Below are 25849 nucleotides of genomic sequence, written 5' to 3'. Positions count from 1 at the left end.
TGTAGGTGGGTTCGTGTCCCCCTTCATTCACTGGAAGGCCTACCTGGCTACAGGAAGTGGCCACAGAACTCTTACCTAGCATGCACAATGACCTGGGCTCCATTTGCAAAAATCCACTCATGTTTTGGTCTATAAATGAGATGCCATGACTTCGCAAATACACATAATTCCAACTGTAGGCTGTATTCTACAATTCAACTTCAAGGGATTGAATTGCCTAGGGTCTTTTCCTAAAGACAGAGGAAGTGGAAATATATACCTTTTTGGAACTGGGGCTTCAGTGTTTGCCTAGCTTGTACCAGACCCTGGGTTCACTGACCAGCATTACAATAAAGTCTATTTCCTGAGCACGCGCCCAAGACTCTTGTCTGTATTTGTGACCCACTAAATTCTTCAAATGTATGGTTGGTTATATAGAGCCATATGTACGACATATTTTGCTATATCCTGTGAGTGGGCCTTGGTTTTTTCTGAGTAAATCTTTTTCTTTTTCCGTTTTGAATTCTCTACTAGAGCTGATTTGTAGGGCAATAGGGCTTGAAAGTATCATATCTCCTGTCTGCCCATGCTCCAAATCACTCAGAAGTTTCGCCCAGCTAAATCAGTGTGGCAATGTGCTCTACATTACATGGAACCATTTCTAATTCAGAAAAAAAATATACGAAATGTATCACCAAAAATTGAGAATGGGAAGATCCTGTGATTATTGGATTCATTATAACAAATGCAGCGTACTTTATTTGGACTTAACGTTGCAAGAGAACGTTTTTTAAAAGGGAAATGCAACAAATGATGATGTCTCTTTCCCCAATCAGTGAGCCCCTCCCCCAACCCCAATCAGTGAGCCCCTCCCCCAACCCCAATCAGTGAGTCCCTCCCCAACCCCAATCAGTGAGATCCTCCCTCAACCCCAATCAGTAAGCCCCATCCCTCATCCCCAATCAGTTAGCTCCTTCTCCCATCCCCAAACAGGGAGCCCCTTCCCCATCCCCAATCAGGGAGCCCCTCCACAGGGACACAAGCAAAAATGAGGCACAGCCATCTTTCAAGCTACCCTTTATCCCCAGACTCAGAAGAAGAGAAAGTGAAAGATCCTTGACCAAAAACAAAAAATGAAAAGGTTTCCCTCAGAACCCTGGACAGGGGTTGGATTCCGGAGCCCTGTCCAGTGTTTATTGCCCTTCTGAAGTAGGGCAAATACCTTAATCCTTTTGACCCTGTCTGTGGCCCCTGGAATTAGGCCTCTTCTCATCTTCTGTGGTTGTTGTGAAATAGCTTACGAGACAAGCGCATTTGATGGGGAGTAGGGCTTTTCCGATACATCAGGTCTCTCCAAAAGCTGCGCCTTCACCTCTCCTACTAGATCTGTGGCAGAGTTTTGTTCACAGACCCCAGGGAGAGGCAACATTTAGCAATGAAATGCAGCCTTTTTAAGGGCCTTGTGTCCCTTCTCTGATGGACACAGCTGAGTCTTGTCCAGAGCCCTGGCAGGAGTGTGTGGATTGTAAAGTCAGTCCTGGCCAGACACAAGCAAAGGAATGGCTACAAACAGAGGACTAAGTCACATCCCACGGCTCTGGTACTTGTCAACCCCCAAGTTTGCCACACAGGACATGCATGCATTATCTAATTAGAAGAGTTTCGATGAAGTGGGATTTGCATTGTAATTCTTAGGACCCCAAGACTCAGAGATTGTCCCCAGTCCCCATTTAGAAGTCATTTCCTTAGCTGTTACTATATCCATCAGAGTTGGGTGTGATTAGGGACCTTACATAGCAGTGACTTACACGGATGCAATTCACTTCTCTCCTACACAGAAATCTGAAAGTTAAGTCGGACAGAGAGCTCAGATGTTGCAAGGGCTGCCTCGGGTGTCCACCCACTAGCCCTGCGTTGTCTGTCCACTCCCACAGGATACTCCAGCCACCATACTACCTGCTTTTTAAGTAGCGAGAGGTAATGAACACACAGGAGGGAGACAGAATTGTTGTCCCTGAAAGATTGAAAGATGGTGATTAAAAACCCTGACATCTGTGAATGTGCGTGTGCCTTTACAGAGCAAAGCGGGTTTTTAGTGGATGACATTAGGGACCTTAAAGAGACAGTCAGGCAGGAGCACAAGGCAGCAGTTCTCCAACCACAAAGACTGAGGGACTGCTAACCAGCTGAGTAAACTGGGGGATATTCTCTGGAAAGAACTCTCTGGAAAGAATGCCCTCATCTTGGCTTAAGCCTTGGGGGGGGGGGCTGTAGTTTTGTTTTATGTTGTATTTTGGGATTAAAGGCTCTCTGCGTAATATAGGGTTTTTTTGGTTTTTTGCTTTTTTAAGATTTATTTATTTTATTTATATGAGTACACTGTCACAGTCTTCAGACACACCAGAAGAGGGCATTGGATCCCATTACAGATGGTTGTGAGCCACCATGTGGTTGCTGGGAATTGAACTCAGGACCTCTGGAAGAGCAGTCAGTGCTCTTAACTGACTCCCCAGCCCTGTAATATAGGTTCGTGGTGAGCTTGCATGCATCCTCCTACCTCAGGCTAGGGCGAGGGCTGTGGGTATGGCTCAGGGATAGAGTGGCTGTCTAGCATGCGTGAGAGTCTAGAACTGTTCAAAAGGAGAGAGGAATTAAAGGCAGAGTATTGATGGCGAGGGATTACCAGTACTGATTCTGGGCCCCTAGATGGCTCAGCAGACAAAGGCCCTTGCCAACTGTAGCATACACATAAATAAATGAATAGATAAAATGCTGACATACGTGTAATTTCAAATGTTTTTAAAGAAGTGTGAAGTGGCCCCTGGAGACAGCCGCAGTCTCCAAGGCTGGGACCTAAGGACTTTATTAAAAAATTTGTCCTGAAAGCTCACAGCCATCTGTAACTCCAGTTGCAAAGGCTCCAACATCCTCACGCAGACACAGCTGCAGCCAAAACAGCCATGCACATAAAATTAATGAATAAATGATAACAAAAAAAAAACACCAAACAAACAAACAAAAAAAATTGTCCTGTAGGACTGGAGAGGGGGTTGGGATTTAGCTCAGTGGTAGAGCACTTGCCTAGCAAGCGCAAGGCCCTGGGTTCGGTCCCCAGCTCCGAAAAAGAAAAAAAAAAAGAAAAAAAAAAAAAGAAGAAAAAAGGACTGGAGAGGTGGCTCAGTGGTTAGGAACATGTACCACTCTTCCAGAGGACCTGAGTTCTGTTCCAGCATCCACACTGAGTGACCTCTGTGACTCTGTAACTCTATATAATTAGAACTCTAGTTCCAGGGAATCTGATGCTCTCTTCTGGTCTCCTCACAGACCTGTATTCAAATGTGTACACACACACACACACACACACACACACACACACACACACACACACACAGGCAAACGGTTAAAAAATAAAACTTATTCTGACAATTTGGCGTTTTATGAAAACGCCACTGGTGGAAACAATATTCATTATTGTATAATATCCCCTGTGTAGAGAGCCGATGTCCTGGAATTTAATGCCAGGAGGAAGTTTATTCAAAGGCATACGCTTGCTTTCGGCAAACAGTGAGACACTGTAGCCCACTGTTTGTCTTAGCTATCAGAGAGCACGGACCTTAAACTAGTGTTCAGTCAGAACTCAACTCTGTATCCTTTCTAACACAGGGCATGAAGGAAGGCTGAGACTTTTTTCAATCAGAAAAAAAGTCAATATCTTTGAGCCTTTGTCCTATTAGTTGAGGTATAATACTCCACAGGGTCACTGTGAGTGTTCAATAAAATCATGTATGGAGGGGCTGAAGAGATGGCTCGGCAGTTAAGAGCAATGGCTGCTCTTGTGGAAGACCTGAGTTTGATTCCCAGCAGCTTCATGGTGGCTCACAATCATCTAGAACTCCAGTCTCAGGATCCAGCGCCCTCATCTGGCCTCCCCAGGCACTACAACGTGGTGCCCGGGGATGCACAGACCGTAAACACCTATATACACCTATATACACCTTTTTAAAGGACTTTAAAAATATATAATGTATTTGAAAAGTGCTTTCTGAGATAATAAGTGTTACCTGTAGTCGCATTACCACACTCCCCATCTCTTCTGAGTTGGTATTGTTCAAACAATGACCTGCAACTAATGAAGTCAATTTAGTAGTTTGTTGATAGATATTTCCACTTAAATAAAATAGGAGCTGGAGATGTAGCTCGATGAGTGGTACAGGCCTTACCTAGAATAGCCAAGGCCATGAATTCCATCTCCAGCACAACACACACACACACACACACACACACACACACACACACACACACTAAAAAATAACCTAATTATATGGAATGAGGGCTGGAGAGATGGCTCAGCGGTTAAGAGCACTGACTGCTCTTCCAGAGGTCCTAAGTTCAAATCCCAGCAAACACATGGTGGCTCACAACCATCTGTAATGGGATCTGATGCCCTCTTGTGGTGTGTTTGAGGGCAGCTACAGTGTGCTCATATACAAAAAGTAAATAAATCTTAAAAAAAAAAAAAAAAAAAGGCCAGGACATTTTTAAAAAAGATAGAATGAGAAGTATCAGAGTACATTACATATACTGAGTCACTTGGACTGGCCTGTCAGTGTTGCAAAGTCTCTTTATGTGCCCCATAGAACTCATAGGAATACACCTGCCTCTGCTGCCAGCATACTAGGATTTCAGGCTTGCACCACCACGCCCCCCAGCCAGAGCGAGCAGTTCTTTTTTTTTTTTTTTTTTTTTTTTGGTTCTTTTTTTCGGAGCTGGGGACCGAACCCAGGGCCTTGCGCTTCCTAGGTAAGCGCTCTACCACTGAGCTAAATCCCCAGCCCCCAGAGCGAGCGGTTCTTAAAACTTGTATGGCACTGGGCATGCTGGTGTATACCTTTCATCTCAGTGCTCTGAAGGCAGAAGCAGGAGGACCTCTATGAGTTCAAGGCTAGGTTGCTCTACATAGCACATTTCAGGCCAGGCTGGAGAGGGAGACCTTTTACTGGGTTCGTTTATTTTGTTTTTCAAAAGAAAGAAGCTGGGTTGGGGATTTAGCTCAGTGGTAGAGCACTTGCCTAGCAAGCGCAAGGCCCTGGGTTCGGTCCCCAGCTCTGAAAAAAAGAAAAAAGAGGAAAGAAGGAAAGAAAAAAAGAAAAAAAAAGAAAAAAGAAAGAAGCTCCAATGGGTAAGCCTCCATTACCTGTTTAGTCTGTTTATGTCCATGCCTAGTTGGTACAGACCTGTACTGGAGAACAGCCTATATTCTCTTTGGAAAGAAAAAAATGGGACTGGAGGTGAGAGGTGGAGAGAGAATACTTTTCAAACAGATATCAAGTCATAGAGGCTCACCACTGTCTGTAACTCCAGTTCCAGGGGATCTGATGCCCTCTTCTGGCCTCCACAGGTACTGCAAACACAAGGCGCACATACATGCATGCAGGAAAAACACTCATACGCTTAGAGTAAAATTTAAAAACTTAAGCATAGCATAGTAGAGCACACCTTTAATCCCAGCACTTGGGAGGCAGAAGCAGATGGATCTCTTGTGAGTTTGAGGCCAGCCTGGTCTACAGAGTGAGTTCCAGGACAGCCAGGGTGTGAACTGGGAGCTTGGTTAACAGAGTGTGTGCATAGACTGCCCAAAGTAAGGGTTCAAGTGTGAGCGCCATATATTGTCCAACACAAAAAGTGTAGACCAAAGAAAACAAAGATAGTGCAGTGGAACTGAGATTACCAAACTTTTATATGATGAAAATGTGCAAATACGTTTGTTTTTTTTTTTTTTTAATTGGGTTGGTGGGTGACGGTTCAGACAGGTTTTTCACGGGAGGCAGGATTGAGGATAAACAGTAGCGCACAAAATATGCTTAGAGGATTTTGGAGTTAACATCTTCCTCGCTATCTCTTTTTAAAGAACTATATATTTATTTTATGCCCATGAGTACACTGTCCCTGTCTTCAGACACCAGAAGAGGTCATTGGGTCCCATTACAGATGGTTGTGAGCCACCATGTGGTCACTGGGATTTGAACTCAGGACCTCTTGAAGAACAGTCAGTGTTCTTTTTTTTTTTTTTTTCTTTTTTTCGGAGCTGGGGACCGAACCCAGGGCCTTGCGCTTCCTAGGCAAGCGCTCTACCACTGAGCTAAATCCCCAACCCCCTAACAGTCAGTGCTCTAACCACTGAGCCATCTCTCCAGTCCTGGTGTGGTTTTTTGTTTGTCTGTTTGTTTGTTTGTTTGTTTGTTTGACTACATTTCTTTCTTGCTTGCTTTGAGGGAGGATTGTGTGCCACATGTGAAATCAGAGGACAAGAGGACAACTTGGAGAGGCTGATTTTCTCCTTCTACTAGCGAGGGGTCCCAGGGATTGAACTCCGGTTGCCCCGGATTCGTTGAAGGCACCTTACACACTCTGCCATCTCCCTGCCCCCTGTTGCTGATTGTAATTTGAGATGCTAAAGGATGGAATGAGAAGGGGCTGGAGAGATGGCTCAGCGGTTAAGAGCGCTGACTGATCTTCCAGAGGTCCTGAGTTCAAATCCCAGCAACCACATGGTGGCTCACAACCATCTGTAATGGGATCCAACACCCTCTTCTGGTGTCTGAAGACAGGAACAGTGTACTCACATATAATAAATAAATCTTGGGGTTGGGGATTTAGCTCAGTGGTAGAGCGCTTACCTAGGAAGCACAAGGCCCTGGGTTCGGTCCCCAGCTCCGAAAAAAAGAACCAAAAAAAATAAAAAAATAAAAAAATAAATCTTTAAAAAAGAGGGTGGAATGAGGAGCCTCACAAATGCTGATAGGCACCCCATCAGTAACTATGCTCTAGCATTTTCCCTGTGTTAGAACAGATATATTTTAGTGGTAATTAATCCTCTATCATATATCCTCGTGTGTTGGGCTTATTAAAGGGAGAAACAAGTTTAACTCTCTATTTGATAATTTTGTTTTGTTTTGTTTTGTTTTGAGACGGGATTTCTCTGTGTAGCCCTGGATGTCCTGGAATTCACCCTGTAGGCCAGACTGGCCTTGAACTCACAGAGATCTGCCTGTCTCTGCCTCCCCAGTGCTAAACATCAAAAAACACCACTCCCCAGCTTATTTGATAAACGTCCTGATTTAAAAAGAACTTTATCAAGCTTGGTGGCACGCACAGGAAGAGAATCATGGGTTTGAGGCCAGGCTGGGCTATGTAGCAAGGTTCTCTCTCTGAGAAGGGAGGTGGCAGAGGGAAAAGGAGGGGAGGGAAAGAGAGAGAGAGAGAGACAAACAGACAGAGACAGTCAGAGAGAGACAGAGGCCCCACCCAACGTGGGAAGTTTGACAATATCAACCACTTGTGTAAAACCTTCGGACCTGTGCTGCTTCAATCAACTAGGACTTGGGGGTGAAAATTACTTTCAAACGGAGGCCCTAGTATTCCATCCACCTCACATCCTGTTTTCTGAGACACTAACTTTCCAAGCTCTAAACTACTGGACTGGGGCTGGAGAGATGGCTCAGTGGTGAAGGCACTGACTTCCAAAGGACCTGCGTTCAGTTCCCAGAATCCACATGGTGGTTCACAACCCTGTAAGTTGGGGACTCGGACAGAGTACCCTTTCCTGACAACCTTGGATCCTCGGATATTCATGCCAGCAAAACAAAACACCCTTATATATGAAATTAATATGGAAAAACAGAACCAGGTATGGTGCTGCGACCTTTAATCCCAGCACTTGAGAGGCAGAGAGGCAGGCAGATCTTTATGAATCTGAGGCCAGCCTGGCCTACAGAGTGAGTTCCAGGGTAGCCACAGCTACATAGTAAAACGCTGTTGGAGGGTGGGGGGAGGAAGGACAATGTAAATAAATAGACCTGAATGGACTTAGCCTTTCACTCAGCTTAATCTCTGAAAACATGAGTCGGCTTTAGGAAACCTCCAGAGGCTACAGTCTGGCCCTTCAGGTCCATCTAAGTGGCCTAGGCTCCAGGCTCTGTGGAATGGGGCTGGCTGTCCCTATTGTGCTGTCTGTAGGAAGGCCTGTCCTGTAGAGTGGGCAAACATTGGGACACAGTGGTAGAACACTAAGTTTGACAGCATTCACTGTCACAGAGTCATAGATAACTTCTCTGTGTGTTCCCAGTGGATGCTTTAAAGAATTCATATGACCGTGGAGGCTTATAACAACAGAATCTTACACACACACACACACACACACACACACACACACACACACACACACTCTGTCTCTGTCTCTCTCTGTCTCTCTGTCTCTGACCTCTCTGTATCCCTGATTGTCTCTGTCTGATTGTGTGTGTGTGTGTGTGTTACAGTAATCACATCTAGAAACTCAAGCATTCGAGACAAGCACTTTTACCTCTGAGCTCAACACTTAGCCTAGGATACTTAAAACTCAGTTATTCCTGTATGTATTTTTTTTTTTTTTTGGTTCTTTTTTCGGAGCTGGGGACCGAACCCAGGGCCTTGCACTTCCTAGGCAAGCGCTCTACCACTGAGCTAAATCCCCAACCCCAACTGTATGTATGTTTATTTCAGCTGAGAGGATTTTAAAAAGTTTTTTTTTTTTTAAATCACACCTGTTGTCAATTTGTGTATATTTGTACATGAGTGCTCTCCCCTCGCAGTGCATATATGGATGTCAAAGGAAACTTACAGGAGTCTGCTCTCTCCTTCCAGTATCCAGGAATCAAGCTCAGGGTGTCAGGCCTAATGGCGATCATACCTTCCCCTGATCGGCTCTCAGTGGAGGGGCTTCTGCTTAGGTTGCTGGTTTGGGCTTTGTTTTTCTGGGACATCGTCTCACTACTTCACCCCGGCTGTCCTGAGACTCACTCTGTAGACCAGGCTAGGCTGGAACTCACCGAGATCCACCTGCCTCTGCCTCCCACATGCTGGGACTAAAGGCGTGCGCAACCACGATGGCCAGGTTTTGATGGTTTATTTGCTTTAAGGCAACATTCACAGGTTCTAAGAATTAAGAAATGGATCTCTTTAAGTCATCATGACACACAGTTACCAAAGCTGAACATCTAGTCTTCTGTTATCTTTCCTCTGTGTCGCTAATTAGTTAATTAAATAATGTCTGTATGTTTGACGGTGCACAGGCACAGATCAGAAGATGTTGTCCTTTGAGGCAGGATCTCTCCCTAAACCTGGGCCTTGAAGTTTCCTCCACTTGTCTGGGAGTTAACAAGCTCCAGTCGCCTTGCCTGCTCCCAGACTGACGAGAACAGATCACGGGCCTGCCTGGGACAATCACACGCAGTCTTGCTACTTAAATTTGGGGATCCAAAATCCCATCCTCATGATCGTAAAACACTTTTAACTGCTAAGCCGTCTCTCCAGCCTGTCCAAATGCAAAAGTAGGAGCCAACTGGGCATGGCGACACAAGCCCTTATCCCATAACTCAGAAGGCAGGGGCAGGTGGATGTCTGTGAGTCTGAGAAACCAGTACTCACTGGTACAAACTGAGTTCAGACCAGCCAAAGTTACACAGTCAGACCCTGCCTCAAAAAACAAACAAGCAAGGCTGGAGAGATGGCTTAACAGTTGAGAGCAATGGCTGCTCTTCCAGAGTTCAATTCCCAGCAACCACATGGTGGCTCACAACCATCTGTAATGGAATCTGATGTGCTCTTCTGTCCTATAGGCACATATGCAAACAGAACACTCATATACATAAATAAATAAGCCTTAAAAGAAACAAAAAGTATGAAAGCATATAGATGATAGATAGATATACGGATAGATAGATAGATGACAGATGTTTACCTATTACGCGTTTGTATAACTTACAATTGTTAAATCCAACAGCCCAAGTGTCCGTTGACTCCTAAGTTTAAATGGTTAAGTGTCTCCAGGGACTAAGCCACTACCCAAAGACTATACATGGACTGACCCTGGGCTCCAACTGCATAGGTAGCAATGAATAGCCTAGTAAGAGCACCAGTGGAAGGGGAAGCCCTGGGTCCTGCCAAGACTGAACCCACAGTGAACGTGATTGTTGTGGGGAGGGCAGTAATGGGAGGAGTATGGGGAGGGGAACACCCATATAGAAGGGGAGGGGGAGGGGGAGGGGAGGGGGAGGGGAGGGGGAGGGGAGGGGGGGAGGGGAGGGGGAGGGGGAGGGGCTAGGGGGATGTTTGCCTGGAAACCGGGAAAGGTAATAACAATTAAAATAAGAAATAAATACCCAATTTAATAAAGATGGAGGAAAAAAAAAAAGAAGTAGGTCTTTAGGGAGATTCCAATCTCTGTTGTCCAAAGTTCAGTCCCCTTGAGTCAGCAGTGGCTCGATCCGGAAGAAACTACAAGGCTCCGTTGATTGGCATGAGCTAGTTGAAGCCTCAAGAAGAAGCTGGAATATGACTGGAAGTTCTTTAGTGTGTTTCTCTCTAGGAAGTCCTGAGAGGTGAAAATCATCGAAGAAAGCAAGGTGAACCAATGCCAGAGCGTCGCCTGCTGTCTGTTGGGTTATACCTCTTTCTGAGCATCAGATGTCCTCTCCAGAGGCCATGCCAGCAAAACATCACATACTCTTACACCCGGCAGCTTCCAGAAAAACATCCTCTCATAAGACACCATCCAAAAAAAAAAAAAAATCTCATGAGAAAACTGAGTCTCCAAAGAATCCAGAAATTCCCACTTCAGTGACTCATAAGTTGAGAACACTCGCTGCTCTTCTAGATGACCAGAGTCCAGTTCCCAGCACCCACTAGGGCGCCTCACAACCACTTAAAACTCTGGCTCCAGAGGACCCCACGACCTCTGCTAGTCTCCATCGGCACCCACATGCACTCACCCAGACAGATACATATAAATAAGAAAAATTTGAAAAATCACGATACATATTTTTTTAATGGAGTAGACACCCCAAAAAAATCTGCTGGGAAACTAGAGAAATGGCTCAGCAGTTAAGAGCCCTGTTCTTTCGGAGGACCGAGATTTGGTTCCCAGGACCCACGTGGTAGGTCACAGCCATATATAACTGTAGTTCTACAGGATATGATGTCATTTTCCTGACCTCTATGGACACCAGGCACACATAAGACACACACATGCACAGCCATATACATATACATATACACATATACATTTATACATAAAATGAATCTTAGAAATATCTGTTAGGCATATGCAAAATGACTTAGGAAATAACCGTGGCACTCCATTACATGATTTAAAAAATAGGTTACAAAGTAAAATGTGGCTTAGTTTCCATTTTTACATTTTTAATACTAGAAAAGAAAGACTACTTCATGTATTTGTAAGTACACACACACACACAAACACGCACACAATTTTCTTTACTTAAAACTGATTGATTGATTGATCGAGAGTTGGGTATTTTGTTTGTTTTTGGTTTTTGGTTGTGTTTTTCCCTGTGTATATCGACGTTTGTGCACCATCTGAATGACTGAGCCATGACCCCTGTGTGGGTGCTGGGAACCGAACTCAGGACCTCTGCAAGAGCAGCCAGTGCTCTTAACCGCTGAGCCATCTCTCCAGCTCCCACACAGATAAATCTCGGTTGCGATTGCTTAAACCAGAGCAACATCAATAACCCAACCGGCTAGAATGTACACAACAATAAAAGAATTTATTCCCATTTTTTCCTATGTTTCACCCTTGCGCCATTTAAATGTGTTGGCGTTGGCAGGAAATGTCTGAGGGAGCTGTTAGTGTGCGTTCCCCGAACCTCAACCTCAGCCAGGCTTCCATAGGGGTGTTTTTTGTACCGTGTCTCCCCCTCACCCCCCTTTAAAATCTTTTCTGACTGTTGAATTTGCCTCTTTGCTACTGCAGGCTTCCTTGCTGGCTCCTTCCTCTCCCCCACTGAGTCTGCCTCCGCTTATCTCTAAGATTGTGTTCTCTAACCCTCTAAGGGGTCGGGGTAAGGCTAGCCGGAAAGGGGGCGCTGCTCCTGGATCAGCTACTGTGTACAAGCTCGACCTTTGCCACTTTCGGCTCTGCTGGAAACCGGAAAAGAATGTGGTTTCGGAAGAAACGTGGCCCAACTGGTCTTCTTACTTTAGACTCCGGAGCTTCAGAAATGTACCCTCATGTCCAAGTCTTAGCTCCATTTCTGAAAGACTTGACAAAGGAGCGAGGCTTACTCAGAGGAAGCGGGGGGGGGGGGGGGGGGGGGGGAGGACGGCGCAAGGTTAGGTGTTGGAAAAGCATGTGTCTCCACCACTGTAAACATTAACTTATATTAAAACCCGGCCTTTTTCTTCCCTGGATTTCACAAAGCAGGAAGTCAAAAGCAGGGTGCGGGGAAGGAGCCTGCCCAAAGAGAGGGCCTTGAGTAAATTATTTATCTGTGACACCAGACTGAGTCACCCATCCTTCTCCACACCCCAACATGGGCCCACGTTGACACCAGTCCTCAAACCTACTAATTTAAGCCAAGAGGAGAAACCAGATTACCAGAAGCCAGGAAAATGCCTGGAGTTGAGGGGTGGGAAGGTGGGGCTATTGCAACATTACTCAGACTGGCTAAATTCCTGGGCTCGAAGAAGTAGCTGCAGGCTACCGCGCAGGACTTGGTGACAATGAAAGGCAAGCCAGAGGCATCCCTCTGGCTGAGATGAGATTGGACTCGGCCCTGGTACACACTGCTTGCACACCTCGCCTTCAGTTGTTAAATAAGAGTTGAGGGAATGCAACCCGGAAAGGCAGAAACGTGCAGCTCCCTTCACACCTTGTGCCAAAAGACATCCCCTAGCCTGGTGCCCTTGGCCACCAAGCCAAGAAGCAGAGGCAGGGGTAGAGTGTTGCTGCCCAGTCCTGGGTGCCACCCACTCGTGCTGTGCCCAGACTACCCTACCTTGTGCCCTGAGCTCAATCTGAGCAGCCAGCGCCCCCTACCGGATCCTCGCGTGCGTGTGGCGGCAAGAGTCTCACACTGGGATAGGTAATTGGCTGGTGGGGACAGCTTTGCAGCAGCTGCACAAATCAGCCTGGCAGCCTGGGGCCCTGGGCAGGGTCTGGCCACTCCAGGTGCTCCTAGCTCCAGGCATGTGAGCGCCGGGCGGCCAGTTGCCTGCTGTTCTGGATTTGGAGGCTTGTGTTGTTTAAAATTGAGGGAGTCTTGCCGGGCAGTGGTGGCCCAGGCCTTTATTCCCAGCACTCATGAAGCAAAGGCAGGAGAATCTCTATGAATTCGAGGCCAGCATGGTCTACTGAGCGAGTTCTAGAACCGCCAGGGAAACGCAGAGAAGCCCTATCTCAACCCTACCCTCACCCGGACCCCCCCCCCCACCAGGAAAAAAAGAGGGAATCTGGGACGGCAGAGGACTAAATCCTAGTCCTAGTACCCACGGGCTCACAACCATCTCCAGTTACAGGAGATCAGCTATTCTCTTCTAACCATGTTAACCCATGCAAGCAAAAGCACATACATATTTATTTTAAATTAGCATATTTTATGAATAAAATAAACAGCTGAACGTGGTGGCTCATGCCTTTTAGTTAATCCCAGCATTTGGGAAGCTAATCTGGCAGACTTTGAGTTCCTGCAGCCATATGCGCGTCGCCCCGCTTAGAGAGATTTAGTGACCGCTCCCGGGCACACCGAGGGATTCCCGGAGCTAGAGCGCCTCCTTCTGTCCCCCTTCCAGAGAAAAGCGACTCACCTGTGTGCCTTGGGAGGCGGACTGCTCAGTGACCTTGGGGAAGGCGCCCGCACCTGGGCTGTGCTTGCAGGAAGCTGGTGTGACTCCTTCCTGCTGCCTGGAGGAGAGTCGCAGGGCTGCTGCCTTGGCGTTTCAAATTAAAAGCAAGAACAGCGGGGCTGGCGAGGTGACTGAGTCGGTAGAGGTACTTGCCTCTAAGTTTGAAGACCCGTGTTTTCGGTAGTGGCTTGGTTGCACACACGTATTCTGATGTGCAGTCAGTGCCTCCCCGGGTATATTTCGGACGATTAGGAATTCTGTAGAAAATAAATAAATAAAATAAGTCAGGCTCATCCAAATGGTTTTCTCCGGGATAGAGTGAAGAAGGAATAAACTGAAGGTTGCGGGCGAACTCTGTTGTTGAAGCCCACTTAAGGGGGGCAGGCAGAAGGATTAGGAGTTCAAGCCCAGCCTCAGCTACCTACTACTCCAGACTACTTCCTGTCTGTCTAATGTGACTTTGAGACAGGGTCTCAACGGTGTAGCCCAGGCTGGCCTGAAGCTCAGTAGATAGACACAAAACTGGTCTTCAAATTTACAGAAATCCACCTATCCCTGTCTCCCGGGTGTTGGGATTAAAGCCATGTGGCTCACGTCACTTTTAACAACTCCTAAATCTGTGGCGGAGGTGATTAATCTTTCTTTGGATGTTTCTACTGATCAATAAATTAGAATAATCTAGATGCCACATAACACGGCACTATGTTATGTGACAGTGACTAACTCCTATTTTCTCTTTGCTTTCCTGGAATTAGAGAGGATTTTTTTTTTAATCAAGTGGCCTTTCCTAATTATTTATTTTTATTTTATGCGCACTGATGTTCGGCCCTCAGACATGTCTGGGAAGGGTGCCAGATCCCCCTGGAACCCGAATTACAGAGAATTGTGAGCTACCGTGTGGGTCCTGGGAATCGAACCCAGATCCTTTGGAAGAGCAGCCAGTGCTCTTAACCACTTAACCTCTCCAGTCCTCAAGCCTTTTTTATGAAAGTTTATACTATCCAGCTGTAGGTGGAAGGTGCTGTGACAGTAGGCCGCTAACGTCGCAAGGTTTGCAACAACCGGCTTGCCTGGAGAAAAGAGTAAAGAAGCTAAAACAGACATCCATGAATGGCCTGGTATCCTATACCAATAAAATATTGAACATAAACCCGATGAATGAGGTGAACGTTATGGTCCGTGTGAACAAGCGTATGTGCGTGGAGAGATGACCGAGGAGCTACTTCATGTCGGGGAACATTTCAAACATCAGCTGTTCTGCAGTTTGCAGGAAATAAAATAAACTGGTCGTTTCACTCCGGGGCTTGGTAACTTCGTTGATAGTATCAATGCCTGCTGTGGCCAGTCACAAGTTCCAGCTTGGAGATGCTCGTGTTTGAGGAGTAGAGACAAAGAAGACAGAAGGTCACCCATACACCAGCTCCCACCCTTTCTGCTTGGATTCCTCCCAAAAGAATGTCTGGTATATGCTGGTCTAAGTCTGCTTTTTCTTTTCCTTTCCTTCCTTCTTTCTTTTTCTTTCCTCGTAAGACAGGGCCTCGGCCCGAGTGTAGAGGTGCACACCTTTAATCCCAGCACTCAGGCGCAGGGGCAGGGAACTCTGTAAGTTTGAGTCCCAGCCTGGTTTACATGGTGAGTTCCGGGACAGCAAGAGCTACACACAGTGAGAACCGGTTTCAAACAAACAAAAGTAAAGACAGGTTCTCACTGTGTAGCCCTGGCTGTCCTCGAATTCACTCTGTAGACCAGGCTGACTTCAAACTTACAGAGATCTGCCTGCCTCTGCCTCCTGTGTGCTAGGATTAAAAAAAAAATGTGAACCACCAAAATGAGCTTAATTCATTTCTCTTAAGAATCTTAGAACTGGGGGCCTGGAGAGATGGCTCAGCAGTTAAGAGCACTGACTGTTCTTCCAAAGGATTGGGTTCAATTCTCAGCACCCACATGGTGGCTCACAACTGGGTCCAGTTTCAGGAGACCTGATAGCCTCACCCAGACATACTCGGAGGCAAAATAGCAATCTACATAAAATAAAAACAAATAAGTTAAAAGTTTCAGAATTGGGGTGTGGCGGCACAGGCCAACACTCCAGAGGCAGTGTTGGATCTCTGTAAGTTCGAGGCCAGCCTGGTCGACACAGCGAGTTCCAGGACAGGCAAAGCTACATAGTAAAAGCCTATCTCAAAGTAACAGCAATAAGTTCTAAGCTGTTTTCTACATCCAACTCTATGACCTCCTTAGAAATCTGAAATAAGAAATAGGTGTCTTCTCCGATTTGTAGCTAAGGCAAACAAACAAACAAACATTGAGACGCCGGAGCTAGTGATTGTCTGGCCCTGGGGTCACTCAGCTGCAACTCCAGCTGTCGTCAGGAACACCTGGCTGGTCTTTTACAGTCACAACTGGTCTTAAAGACACAGGAGCTGAACCTTAGCTCAGTCAGAACCACAGCTGGCTCTTGGAACTGTGTGGGATGAATAAGGGGCTGACAATTTCAAAAGTAAAGGATCAGTTTCACACACACACACACACACACACACACACACACACACACACACACACCCCTTTTGAGCTAAATAGCCAAACAAAACACCCGAAAAGTACTGATCAATTGTGAGGAAGCTTCAGGGGCGCCTTCAACCGCTCTTTACCCGCCTAGAAACCAGATTCGTTCGGATACTTCGAGGAGGAATGGGGAAGTGATCAGATCGGTTAACTTGCTTGTCTTCACATCTGGAATTCAAGTCAGGGCCCTGCCACCCCAGAGGGTATGCAGAACCTGTGGGTGGAGACTGGACTGGACAGACAGGAGGCTGTTGTGTCAAAGCAACCAGAGCTAAAGGATTTCGGAAAAAAAAAAAAAAAAAAAAAGAAAGAAAGAAATTCCAGGAAAGGGGCGATCGTATCAGGATTTGAGAAGTTATCCTATTCACAAGGGTCTCCTCCGCAAGGGCCCTGGAGCACTTTGCAGAAGATGCTTCAAGATAAAAAGCAGCGTGGTCCTTAGGAAGGCCTAATTGTAGTGTGTGCTGTGAAGAGACAGGCACCTACCCCATCTGCCTCCCATTATACAGATAGGAGAGCTGTGACCTCCCCCAAGGTCGACTGATCCTGGAAGAGCAACCTGTGATGCAAATTACAGCCCCCAAAATTTGCTTCTGACCTTTAGTGGCCTCCTGTTGTCTTTTTTCTCCCTTGGTGGCAATGAATCACAACAGCAAGAAAATGACTGGCTATATGTTGTTTCAGTTGCTATTTAAAATTCCTTTTCTTGACTAATGTAAGCATCTGAGTAAATTCTAGAAGCACATCTTTGCTTTCATTCACCTTTCAAACTTTAACTTTATTAAATGAGTATAATAACAATGCCACAGTGTTCAAGGGCGGGGTGGGGGGAGAGAAAAACATAGCTGGGCACAGCCTGAGCCTTTCCATCCATGTCCCACACTGGTGTTTTATTCCCGAGCTTATCTTTTTTTCCATATGTGTTCTGCCAGCATGTCTGTGTGCCTGTACACCATGTCTGGGGAGGCCAGAAGAGGGTGGCAGATCCCCCCCCCCCGGCACTAGTGGAGGGAGTTACAGAAGGCTGTGAGTTGTCTTGTGGGTGCTGGGAATCGAACCCCTATCCTCTGGAAGGGCAGTCAATGCTCTTAACCACTGAGCATCTCTCCAGGCTACTGTAAATTTCAAAAGAAAAAAAAAAAGATAAACGGTGTAAAGGGGCTCTTTTAGAATGGTGAGGAGTCTCTACTCCAGGTTTTCTTAAAGTCAACAGATCCAGGAATCTCCCGCAGGTGGCTTAGTCTGAAGTAGCTTAGTTTGGGCTGTGAGCTCTGGAGGCTGAACCTTCACACATACTAAGCTCTGTTAGTGAGTTGTGTCCCACCCCTACACCTTTAATCCTAAACTCTCTTTCTACAAGTCCAGGATTATTCTGGGAGATCTCGGGCGCCTCGGTGTGACAGCAGCTGAGGTGGAGAGCCACTAGCTGGAATTTTTCTGTCTGGGTAGACGTGATGTGGAGCCCTTTCCAAGTTTCTCCAAGGAAAGAGCGCAGAGCACCCCAACTCTTCCCAGAACACACGCGCCTCCTAGCGACCTAAGCCCAGAGCTGGATGTCTCAAGGACCCAGAACTGGAGCATTCTGGAGCCTCTCAATTATTCGCTCTAAAACAACCTCAAGCTCCAGGCACAAGTCTCTCTAAACTGAGGCTGCGCTGCCAGTTCGCGCCACATCCCACGTTTCCTCCAGCTGGCTTTAGCGATGACACAGTGTCTCTGGGTCTGAGGCTTTCTGTAGCGTCACTGGCCCGGGAGGGCCTTTTCTCTCGGGAGAGGGGGAGGGTCTGCTTTGGCGAGCTCGGTTGCGTTTCAGAGCGCGCCCCCCAGATCATCTCTGCGCTAAGAGGGGGACGAGCACCCGGGAAGGCGGGAGGACGGGGGGGGGGGGGAGACCTTGTAATCGCGTGCAGCGGGACAATGCCGACTTTTGAACCTCTAACCACTAAGCAAACAACCCTTGTGCTCTTGCTCCACTGTCCAAACAGAGTTTATTGACAGGCGTTTCACAGCAACGCATAGCAACCGCGCCGCCGGCGAGGAGCAGGCTTGTGGGCGCGGCCAGCACGCAGGGCGGCGATTCTCGCTGGGGCGGGAAGCACCTGGGGGCACCGAGGATCACCTGGCCCTGAACCTGGGGAGCCCCCGCCCCGCAGACGCCCACGCAGCTTCCCCCTGGGTGGCCAACGCCCTTCCTTTCCTACTGAAGACACCTTTCCCAATCTTACAGCAAATTCGCCCCCTTGAAGAGTGGAGAAATTGGGGAGGTGCTGCCGGGTGGTGGGGTGGTGGATGAGTCTCCCTGCTCTGCCTGCCTCCTCCTTCCTTGTGAGTCCTGTACCTTAGGACACGGCTTAGTCCTAAGTGGAGGGGTAAAGCTTTCCTTTCTGGCCCTGCCCGAGGATCCAGACACTCAGGCAGCAGATCCACCAGATATGCAGTCACCACTTGGATCTTATTCTGATCTTGAATTCCTGTGTGCGCGGTGGGGGTGGGGTGGGAAGATAGTATCATTCCGGGTAGTTAGAAAGGAGTGTAGGCAGAGAGGGGCCAAGGAAATGCCTAGGAATTCAGAAGACTATACAAGTCATCCAAGTGCTGTCTAGAAAGAACGGGAAAATGTTAGTAGTCAATGCTGCGCTCAACTCGATTGGCTAAGGGTCATACCTGAGCTCGAGAGCGGCTGGGCTGGGGGTCGCTAATGGAGGGAGTTGCCTTATGTTTGCCTAGAGAAGGGAGCTAAAGCCCTCTCACCCCACCCCCACGAATGATTCTGCAGCAGCTGGGAAGCAGCAAACCGTTGTGACGAGCTTTTTGCCCAAAGGCACCCCCAGGAAAACCACACATTCCACAGCCCAATGCTGGACTGAGGCATGGGGGCGGGGAAAGACTCAGGACTTGCTCCTTCAGCTTCTGAAGCTTTTGGGGGGAAAAAAAAGCTGCTTAGACAACCTTCTCTACGTCTCCCTTGCCACCACCACCCCTACACTTCTAGCTTGCAACCAGAGAAGATATTTCATTTCCTAGAAGAAGAAATAATTTCAGTCGAAATCCAAAGAAGATAAAATTCAGGATCTGAAATCTGTAAAGCTCCTTTTATATCTTTTGTCTTTTTACAAAATAAAAGTCAACTGTGTTCAGATATCCCCCTCCCCACTTCCCTTCACCATACAACGTCTCTCACTCTCTCTCTCTACCCATGGATCCAGAAGGCTTTTTAAAAGGCTTGTTTGGCTTGTTACACAGACCAGTGACTCGAACAGCAGCAATTCCGGTCTTCTTCAGCCAAAGACGAGGGAAGGGACAGGAAGTCCAGGTTGGCTCTGGCATTTACGACACAGACATACATTCAGCCTACAGCAGCTCTGGTGACAGGCTTTCTAAACAAGCCCTTGTCGCAGGGGCCTGGAGTTGGCTAACCACCCCCCCTCCTCTCACACGATGGTCCCTGAACCCACCACCCCTTCCTGATCTGTGGACAGAGAAGAAAGCACAGACCACCTGAGGGGGGGAAGGTTCTGCAGACTTCGGTCAATCCAGCTTTCTGTCTTAGCTGCCTCTGGCTCAGTAGTTTCAACAGTCCCTGCCCCTGAGGCAGGATGGCCAGCTGGTTCTCAGAAAGCAGTCAGCAGGAAACAGCCATCTTGGCTCAAGTGTTGCTTGCCCCGCCCGCCCCAACCCCCAACTCCGGCCTCACACTCTATCTCTCCTCAGCTCCAAACAGAAATACAGTCTCTTTTTTTTTGGAGGCAAAGAGCTGAGGCAAAAGAAGCTGAAAGCTTGGTGCCTGTAGCCAGTCCTGGCAAGGAGCATGAATGAAGAAGCCCCAGGAATCACTTCCTTTGCTGACAGGAAAAGTCAGAACGGGAAAAATTTAAAAAAAAAAATCTAAACCATATCTTCTCCTGAGGTCCACAATCCCACTCGTCTTCTGCCCTCTGTCCTCGATCTCCATCTGTAGGTGTTGTTTGTGGGTAGGAGAAGAGGGGTCTCTTCTGAGGTTTCTCACAGTGTCCGTGCTCCTCATGGCTCAGCCTGGGATTGCTGAGCCACCGCCACTTCAGGCCACAGGAGGGGTCACTGGGTGACAGTGGAGTTTAAAACCCCTCCAGCTGGCCCCAGAACCCCAGGAACAGAACCAGGCACCGAGCCTTGCAAGGAGGTCACAGGACTCAAGGGCTCCGGCACGCTCCGCAATGCACCGGACTGAGGCTGGGAAGGCTGTGGTGGCGGCGGTGCGGGAGGCTGCTGCTGCTGCTGCTGTTGCAACTTCTTTTTGTTGATTTTCCTTTCCTTGGCTCTGCGGTTCTGAAACCAAATTTTAACCTAAAAATGACACAAATAGAAGGTAGAAGATATTAACCGGGAAATGTGTCACCCAGATCGCCCTCCCTCCACCGAGCGTCAACTCGGTGCTAGAAGTGTTCCCAAAGCCAGTTCAGCCTCCTCTCCATGCCACCTCCCCAAGTTGCTTTCTAAACTTGACTGGAAACAGAACCTCAAAACCAAGGAATGGAACCATGCTGAAAGTCATTCCCTACACGAATCGGCTGGCCAGCTCAGGTGTGCCCCATGTGTCACCCTTTGGTCCTCACAGCTCATGGGCGCACTGCGATGGTCTTCACCATGGCACAGACCAAATTTCATCCAAAACTTTCCGGCTATGAATTTGTCCTGTTTTTTATTTTTTATTTTTCCTTTTCCCTGGACTACAGAAAGTGTTCAGGTGCTGACTAGGGCTTCTTTTGCTTTCTTAAAAAAAAAAAGTTCAAGGGTTTGTTTTTTTAATTTGTGATATGTGTATGTGTCTGTATATATCTGCATGCATCGCCAGAAGCCAGAGGCACTGGAAGGGCCCCTGCAACTGGAGTTACACAGCACCGTGAGGCACCTGATGTAGGCGCTGGAAACGGAATTCTGGTTCTCTGCAAGAGCACTGCCTCTTTAGTGTGTATGAGTAGACTGGACCTTTGTGCTTTTCTTCTAGGACAGTTCCTCACGTTGTGGTGACTCCCCAACCATAAATCATTGTCATTGCTACTTCATAACTGTAATTCTGCTATTGGGGAGCCGAGGGGGTCGAGACCCACATGTTGAGAACCACCCTTCCACAGCTCGCTCTTTTTTTTTTTTTTTTTTTTTTTGGTTCTTTTTTTCGGAGCTGGGGACCGAACCCAGGGCCTTGCGCTTCCTAGGCAAGTGCTCTGCCACTGAGCCAAATCCCCAGCCCCCACAGCTCGCTCTTTATCCGGCCAAGTGAAGCCCCACCGCGCGGCAGCGGCAGCGTCGACTTGGCTTTTCCCTTGCCACTCTCCAGATCCATCGAAATAGAAAGCACAGAAAGAGCAGGAAAAACAACGGAGACCCCAAGGGCTCTCAAAAGGCGACGGCTCCCTGGACCAGGTGGGTTTTCCAGTGCTACCCACGAGGATCGCCCCAGGCCATAATAGCCAGACCCAGGGAAGGTGATTCCCACCTGCCTCTCCGAGAGCCCGAGTGTGGCGGCCAACTCAGCTTTCCTCCTGATGGTGATGTATCGACTATAGTGAAATTCCTTCTCCAGCTCCAGCCGCTGATGGTCTGTGTACACCACCCGGTATTTGTCTTTCGTCCTGGTTTTCACTGTGGAGGAAGGAGAAGTTTTGGCTAAGAACTACAATCCATCAGTCATAGGTAATGACAAACCTCCCTAACCCAGGAGTCATTTCTCTTCATCTACGGATGGGGGAAGGAGATCGGCTACTACCCAGGCTGACAATACCCACCCGCAGGATCCTGGGGAGGGGGGAGTGGGAGGGTGTAAGTCTGGGGGTACAACTAAGCGGAAACGGAAACCTCTCACGCAGCCCCCTCCTTTCCATAAACCAAATCTAGTATATTTAGGATTAGAAGAAACGGGGGTGGGGAAAGTGGCCAGAGTCCCCAGAAACATCAATACCCACATTCTCAGACTTACTAGAAATGGCAGACCACTTTGAAAATACCTAGGATGTGGTGTCAGGATAAACTGGTAGTTACCTTTTGATTCAATACCGTGGAAAGATGGATACAGGGGCTAGCAGATCCAGAACAGCCACCAGCATCACCCCCCTAGACACAATAAGTCCTGCCCCGGAATTCTGAGCCAGGCTCCATATTGTCACGAGGAAAACCCTCCTAGTAAGAACACTTTACACCTGCCCAACCAGGTTTAGCCCAGGGCACTTTTTTCTTTTTAATTCCCCATTTATCCCCTGCGGCCACTATCCTGACCAAGTGACCTGTGATCATTGGATTGAGTCAACATATTAAATCTTGGATTGATTGTTTTACTGAAGGACCTTGACAAATAGGACTGCTGGACCAGGCTGGACTCTGGCTATTCAACCCGGTTAGTCGGGGTTGCTTCTGGACAGAATGCTGGCCAGGAACTGTTCCACGTCCCGAGTTGAGAGATCTCACAGCAGAACAGGTCTTGGCGCTCAGTGCCTAGTTGAACAAGGAGATCTAAGGGGTGGGAGTTACCCAGAGGTGTTTAAGGCCCCGCAGGCTGACTTTGTTCAGGTAAAAACCTATGCAAACCACAACAAAAGCGCCCTGGGAAGATACAGGAGGGATCAGAGAGAGCTCCCCCAGCCGCTGAAAGGGGAACACAGCCGCAAACAATGCAAGACAGGAGATCTTATCAAAGAAAAGCCCTTTCAATGCCTTAATAACAACCGCATTCTGTTTGAATTACCACTACTGAGCAAATGGCGGCCTCAGCTTTCATCCCCTTCCCCGCCAGGCGCATTAACATAAACACAGCCCCGCAGGCGCATTTGAATGGGCGCTGCGGCCCCGACCCCGCGCCTGCTTTGGAAGTCAAGGGATCCAAACCAGTCCAGGAGCTACCGCGTGTACCCCACTTGCGAGTGCCCCACTCCACAGAAGACGACAGATCCTAATCCCGGATGTGCAGAACGAATAGCAAAGAGCTTGTAATCCTAAAGGAGACCATCAGACCTGGGAAGTGAGGTGCAGAACAGCCCCCCCCCCCCCAACCCCAAGCCTGCCTTAGGTCCTCGCCTTAGGATGGATGCTGCCTTGAGAGCACCACGCGCTGGCTGGGGAACGCAAAGATGGTGATTCCGTGAGCTCTGCGGTCCGTTCCCCAAGGGTCTTGCAGGCGCCCCGCACCCCCTGGGAACCAAGGAAGGGGGCTGGAAGAGGGGAGGGATGAGAAGGAGTTGTCAGAATTCATTATTGACTGCGAAAGTCACCACCCTCTTTCCGGGCCCTAAAAGAGACAATGGCTGGGCTGAAAAGGTGTACATCAAAGCCGGCCGGGCGGCGTACACGCCTCTGCCCCTTGACAGATGACGCTCTGCAGAGGAGTCGGGCTCCGGCACTGCGGGCCACAGCTTCCCTACATTAACATCACAAGGGCGCCCGGCGCCGACAGCGGCCTTGCCACCTCGGCGCGGGACTTCACAGCGACCTCTCATCTGCTGACCTCGCGGCCTGGGCTCCTGAGGTTCTCCTCCCCCTCCCAGGACCCTAGTCTCGGACCACCCACCCCCTAAACGCAAAAGTTCTTTCGCCAGTCTAAGACCCCTACCGGCGATCTGCGCTCTCTTTCCTTCGGACAGGATTGGGAGTAAGTCTTCTTGGAAACGACAATGCCAAAGCCCACTGGAGGCTAATCTGTAGGCTTCTCCCCGACAGCATTGCCCACCAGGACGCTGACGGGGTGTGTGCAGTGACGCAGAAGTGTCCAGAGTCAGGCCCCCAAGTGCCGCTCTGATTTATACGGCTGTAATTGGCTATAAACCTCCTCAAAGTGGCCATAACCCAGGCATGTGGCCCGGCTGTACCAACAAGAAGCAAACCCGGAGAAGCGGAAGCTCAAAGAGCTGGAGAAAGCTTCACGGAACAAAAAGGGGACTCAATACCACTCCCTGTCACACTTTGCTCACTTCCTTTCTACCCCATATACACATCCGGACATCAGAAAGGGCAAACAGAGTTAGTGAGTCCCACGAACCGGCAAATCTAGGGTCTTTAGTGAACCACTCAACGCACAACACTCTCAGACACACGGGATTCTAGAAGGGAAGGTTCAAGAAAAATGGCCCACGTCTTAAGAAACTGAGCCCGCTCAGGGTTTCCGCTCCCGGTTCCCGACTCTCTGTGATGCCAAAAGAGGACTTCCACGGGAGATTTTACTTGGCAGAAGGGTCAGGGATCCTGGAGTTCCCCCTTCCCCTGAGGTTTCTGAGGGCTCCACCTTCTCTCCGGGGGCGCACCGCTCGCAGCAGCACCAACGCCATCAGCCGGCCCTAATGGCCAAACTGATCCTGGCACAGCCTCCACACTCCCGGGTCATTACTCCTTTCGGGGATAACTCAGATAGAGGAAGAAGAGTGGGTAGCTAAGTTGAGTAGGCTCGGCCAAGGGAATCCAATCACCCCCACCCTCCCGGCTAGGAGCGGTGTAAGGAATGCTGGTGGCAGCCAACTAAAGGACGCGATTCTGCTGGCGGCGGGGCGACAGGACCTACGACACTACCGGGAGCTTCCGAAGGGGTCCCGAGGTTGCCAACGAGGTACAGTTAGAAAGAGGAAGAAATCACTCTTCTGCCCTAAACAAACCTGGGGGTGCGAGGCACAAATATACACTCCTGGGATGAGTCCCCCAGGGGTCCACCCCCATATTTCTCCCCTTGTCCCTTCTCCTGTCCTGTCTAGGAGCTGGCAGACAGCCCCCACACGCGCGGGACCAGGGGCGCGCCCCAGCACCGCATACCTTGGCTTCCTAGGGACGGCTGAGCTGGCTTCCTCATCCATTCACAAAGGTTTCGCCGCTGGCCGCTGGGGGACAGCTGTTCTGCGGCGGCGGTGGCTGCGGGCCCTGGAGGGCCGGGGTTGAGCGTCTGCAGCAATCCGGAGGCGCAGGACGGCGCAGCGGCCGGATGGTGAGGGTGATGATGCGGGTGATGGTGTGCGTGGTATTCGGCGGGGCTGCTGTAGCCCATAGCGGCGGCCGGGGAGCCACCATTGAGGCCGTGGGCTACCGCGTTGGCTGCGGCAGCGCCCCCGGGTGCGTAGCCATTCCAGTCCTCGCGGAGAGGGGCGCCGTACGCGGTGGGCCAGGATGGCCCTGGGGACTGAGCGCTATCCAAGTTCGCCGCCGCAGCAGCGGCGGCCGCCACGTGGTAACCACCGTAGTCCGGGTACTGCGGGGGACTGACAAAGTTCTGCGGCGCCAGGTTGAGGCCGCCGGAGTGGCGCACGGAGCTAGGGTACATGCTCACGTCCTTGTCCAGAAGGTAGCTCACGTACATGGTGGCGAGGGACCCAGAGCAGACCTCACCATACTGCCTGGGGACAAGCGTTGAAGGCTGCCAAGGGCGCGGGGCGCAGGGGGCTAGGGATAAAGGTAGCTGATTACTGCTCAGCCTACGGTGCTCCGCGGCTCCTCGCAGAGCTTCTGCCTCCCGGGCAGTCCCTCCCTCTGTCCTGCCTCCTCCCTCTCTTCCTTATTTCCTCCCACCTCCTTGCCAGTAGGCTGAAGAGGCGGGGATGACCCGCCACAGGTTGGCTCGCCGAGTCCCAGGCCAGCGGCCTTACGTGATTAACGAGTGTTTACAAGACTCTATTAGTAATGA

The 25849-nt window shown here is 49.1% G+C and overlaps 1 protein-coding gene across 2 annotated transcripts; it reads right to left on the bottom strand.

Moving 5' to 3' along the window:
* Window positions 1-19291: 19291 nt before the first annotated feature.
* Cdx2 (caudal type homeo box 2) lies at window positions 19292-25769 on the bottom strand. 2 transcript variants are annotated; one of them, NM_023963.2, is made up of 3 exons: window positions 24988-25634; window positions 21698-21843; window positions 19292-20547 (listed from the first exon to the last, which is right to left on the bottom strand). In NM_023963.2, the coding sequence occupies exons 1-3, from the start codon at window positions 25523-25525 to the stop codon at window positions 20299-20301; spliced, it is 933 nt and encodes a 310-aa protein (NP_076453.1). In that variant the 5' UTR covers window positions 25526-25634; the 3' UTR covers window positions 19292-20298. The 2 variants fall into 2 exon arrangements, with proteins under 2 accessions (NP_076453.1, XP_063127717.1); XM_063271647.1 differs by having other exon boundaries at window positions 19298-20547; window positions 21702-21843; window positions 24988-25769.
* Window positions 25770-25849: the final 80 nt, after the last annotated feature.

Source organism: Rattus norvegicus, chromosome 12 (assembly GCF_036323735.1).
Source record: "Rattus norvegicus strain BN/NHsdMcwi chromosome 12, GRCr8, whole genome shotgun sequence".
NCBI classification, from domain to species: domain Eukaryota; kingdom Metazoa; phylum Chordata; class Mammalia; order Rodentia; family Muridae; genus Rattus; species Rattus norvegicus.
Note: the sequence above shows the minus strand (reverse complement) of the source record. Positions and strands in the feature narration are given on the sequence as shown.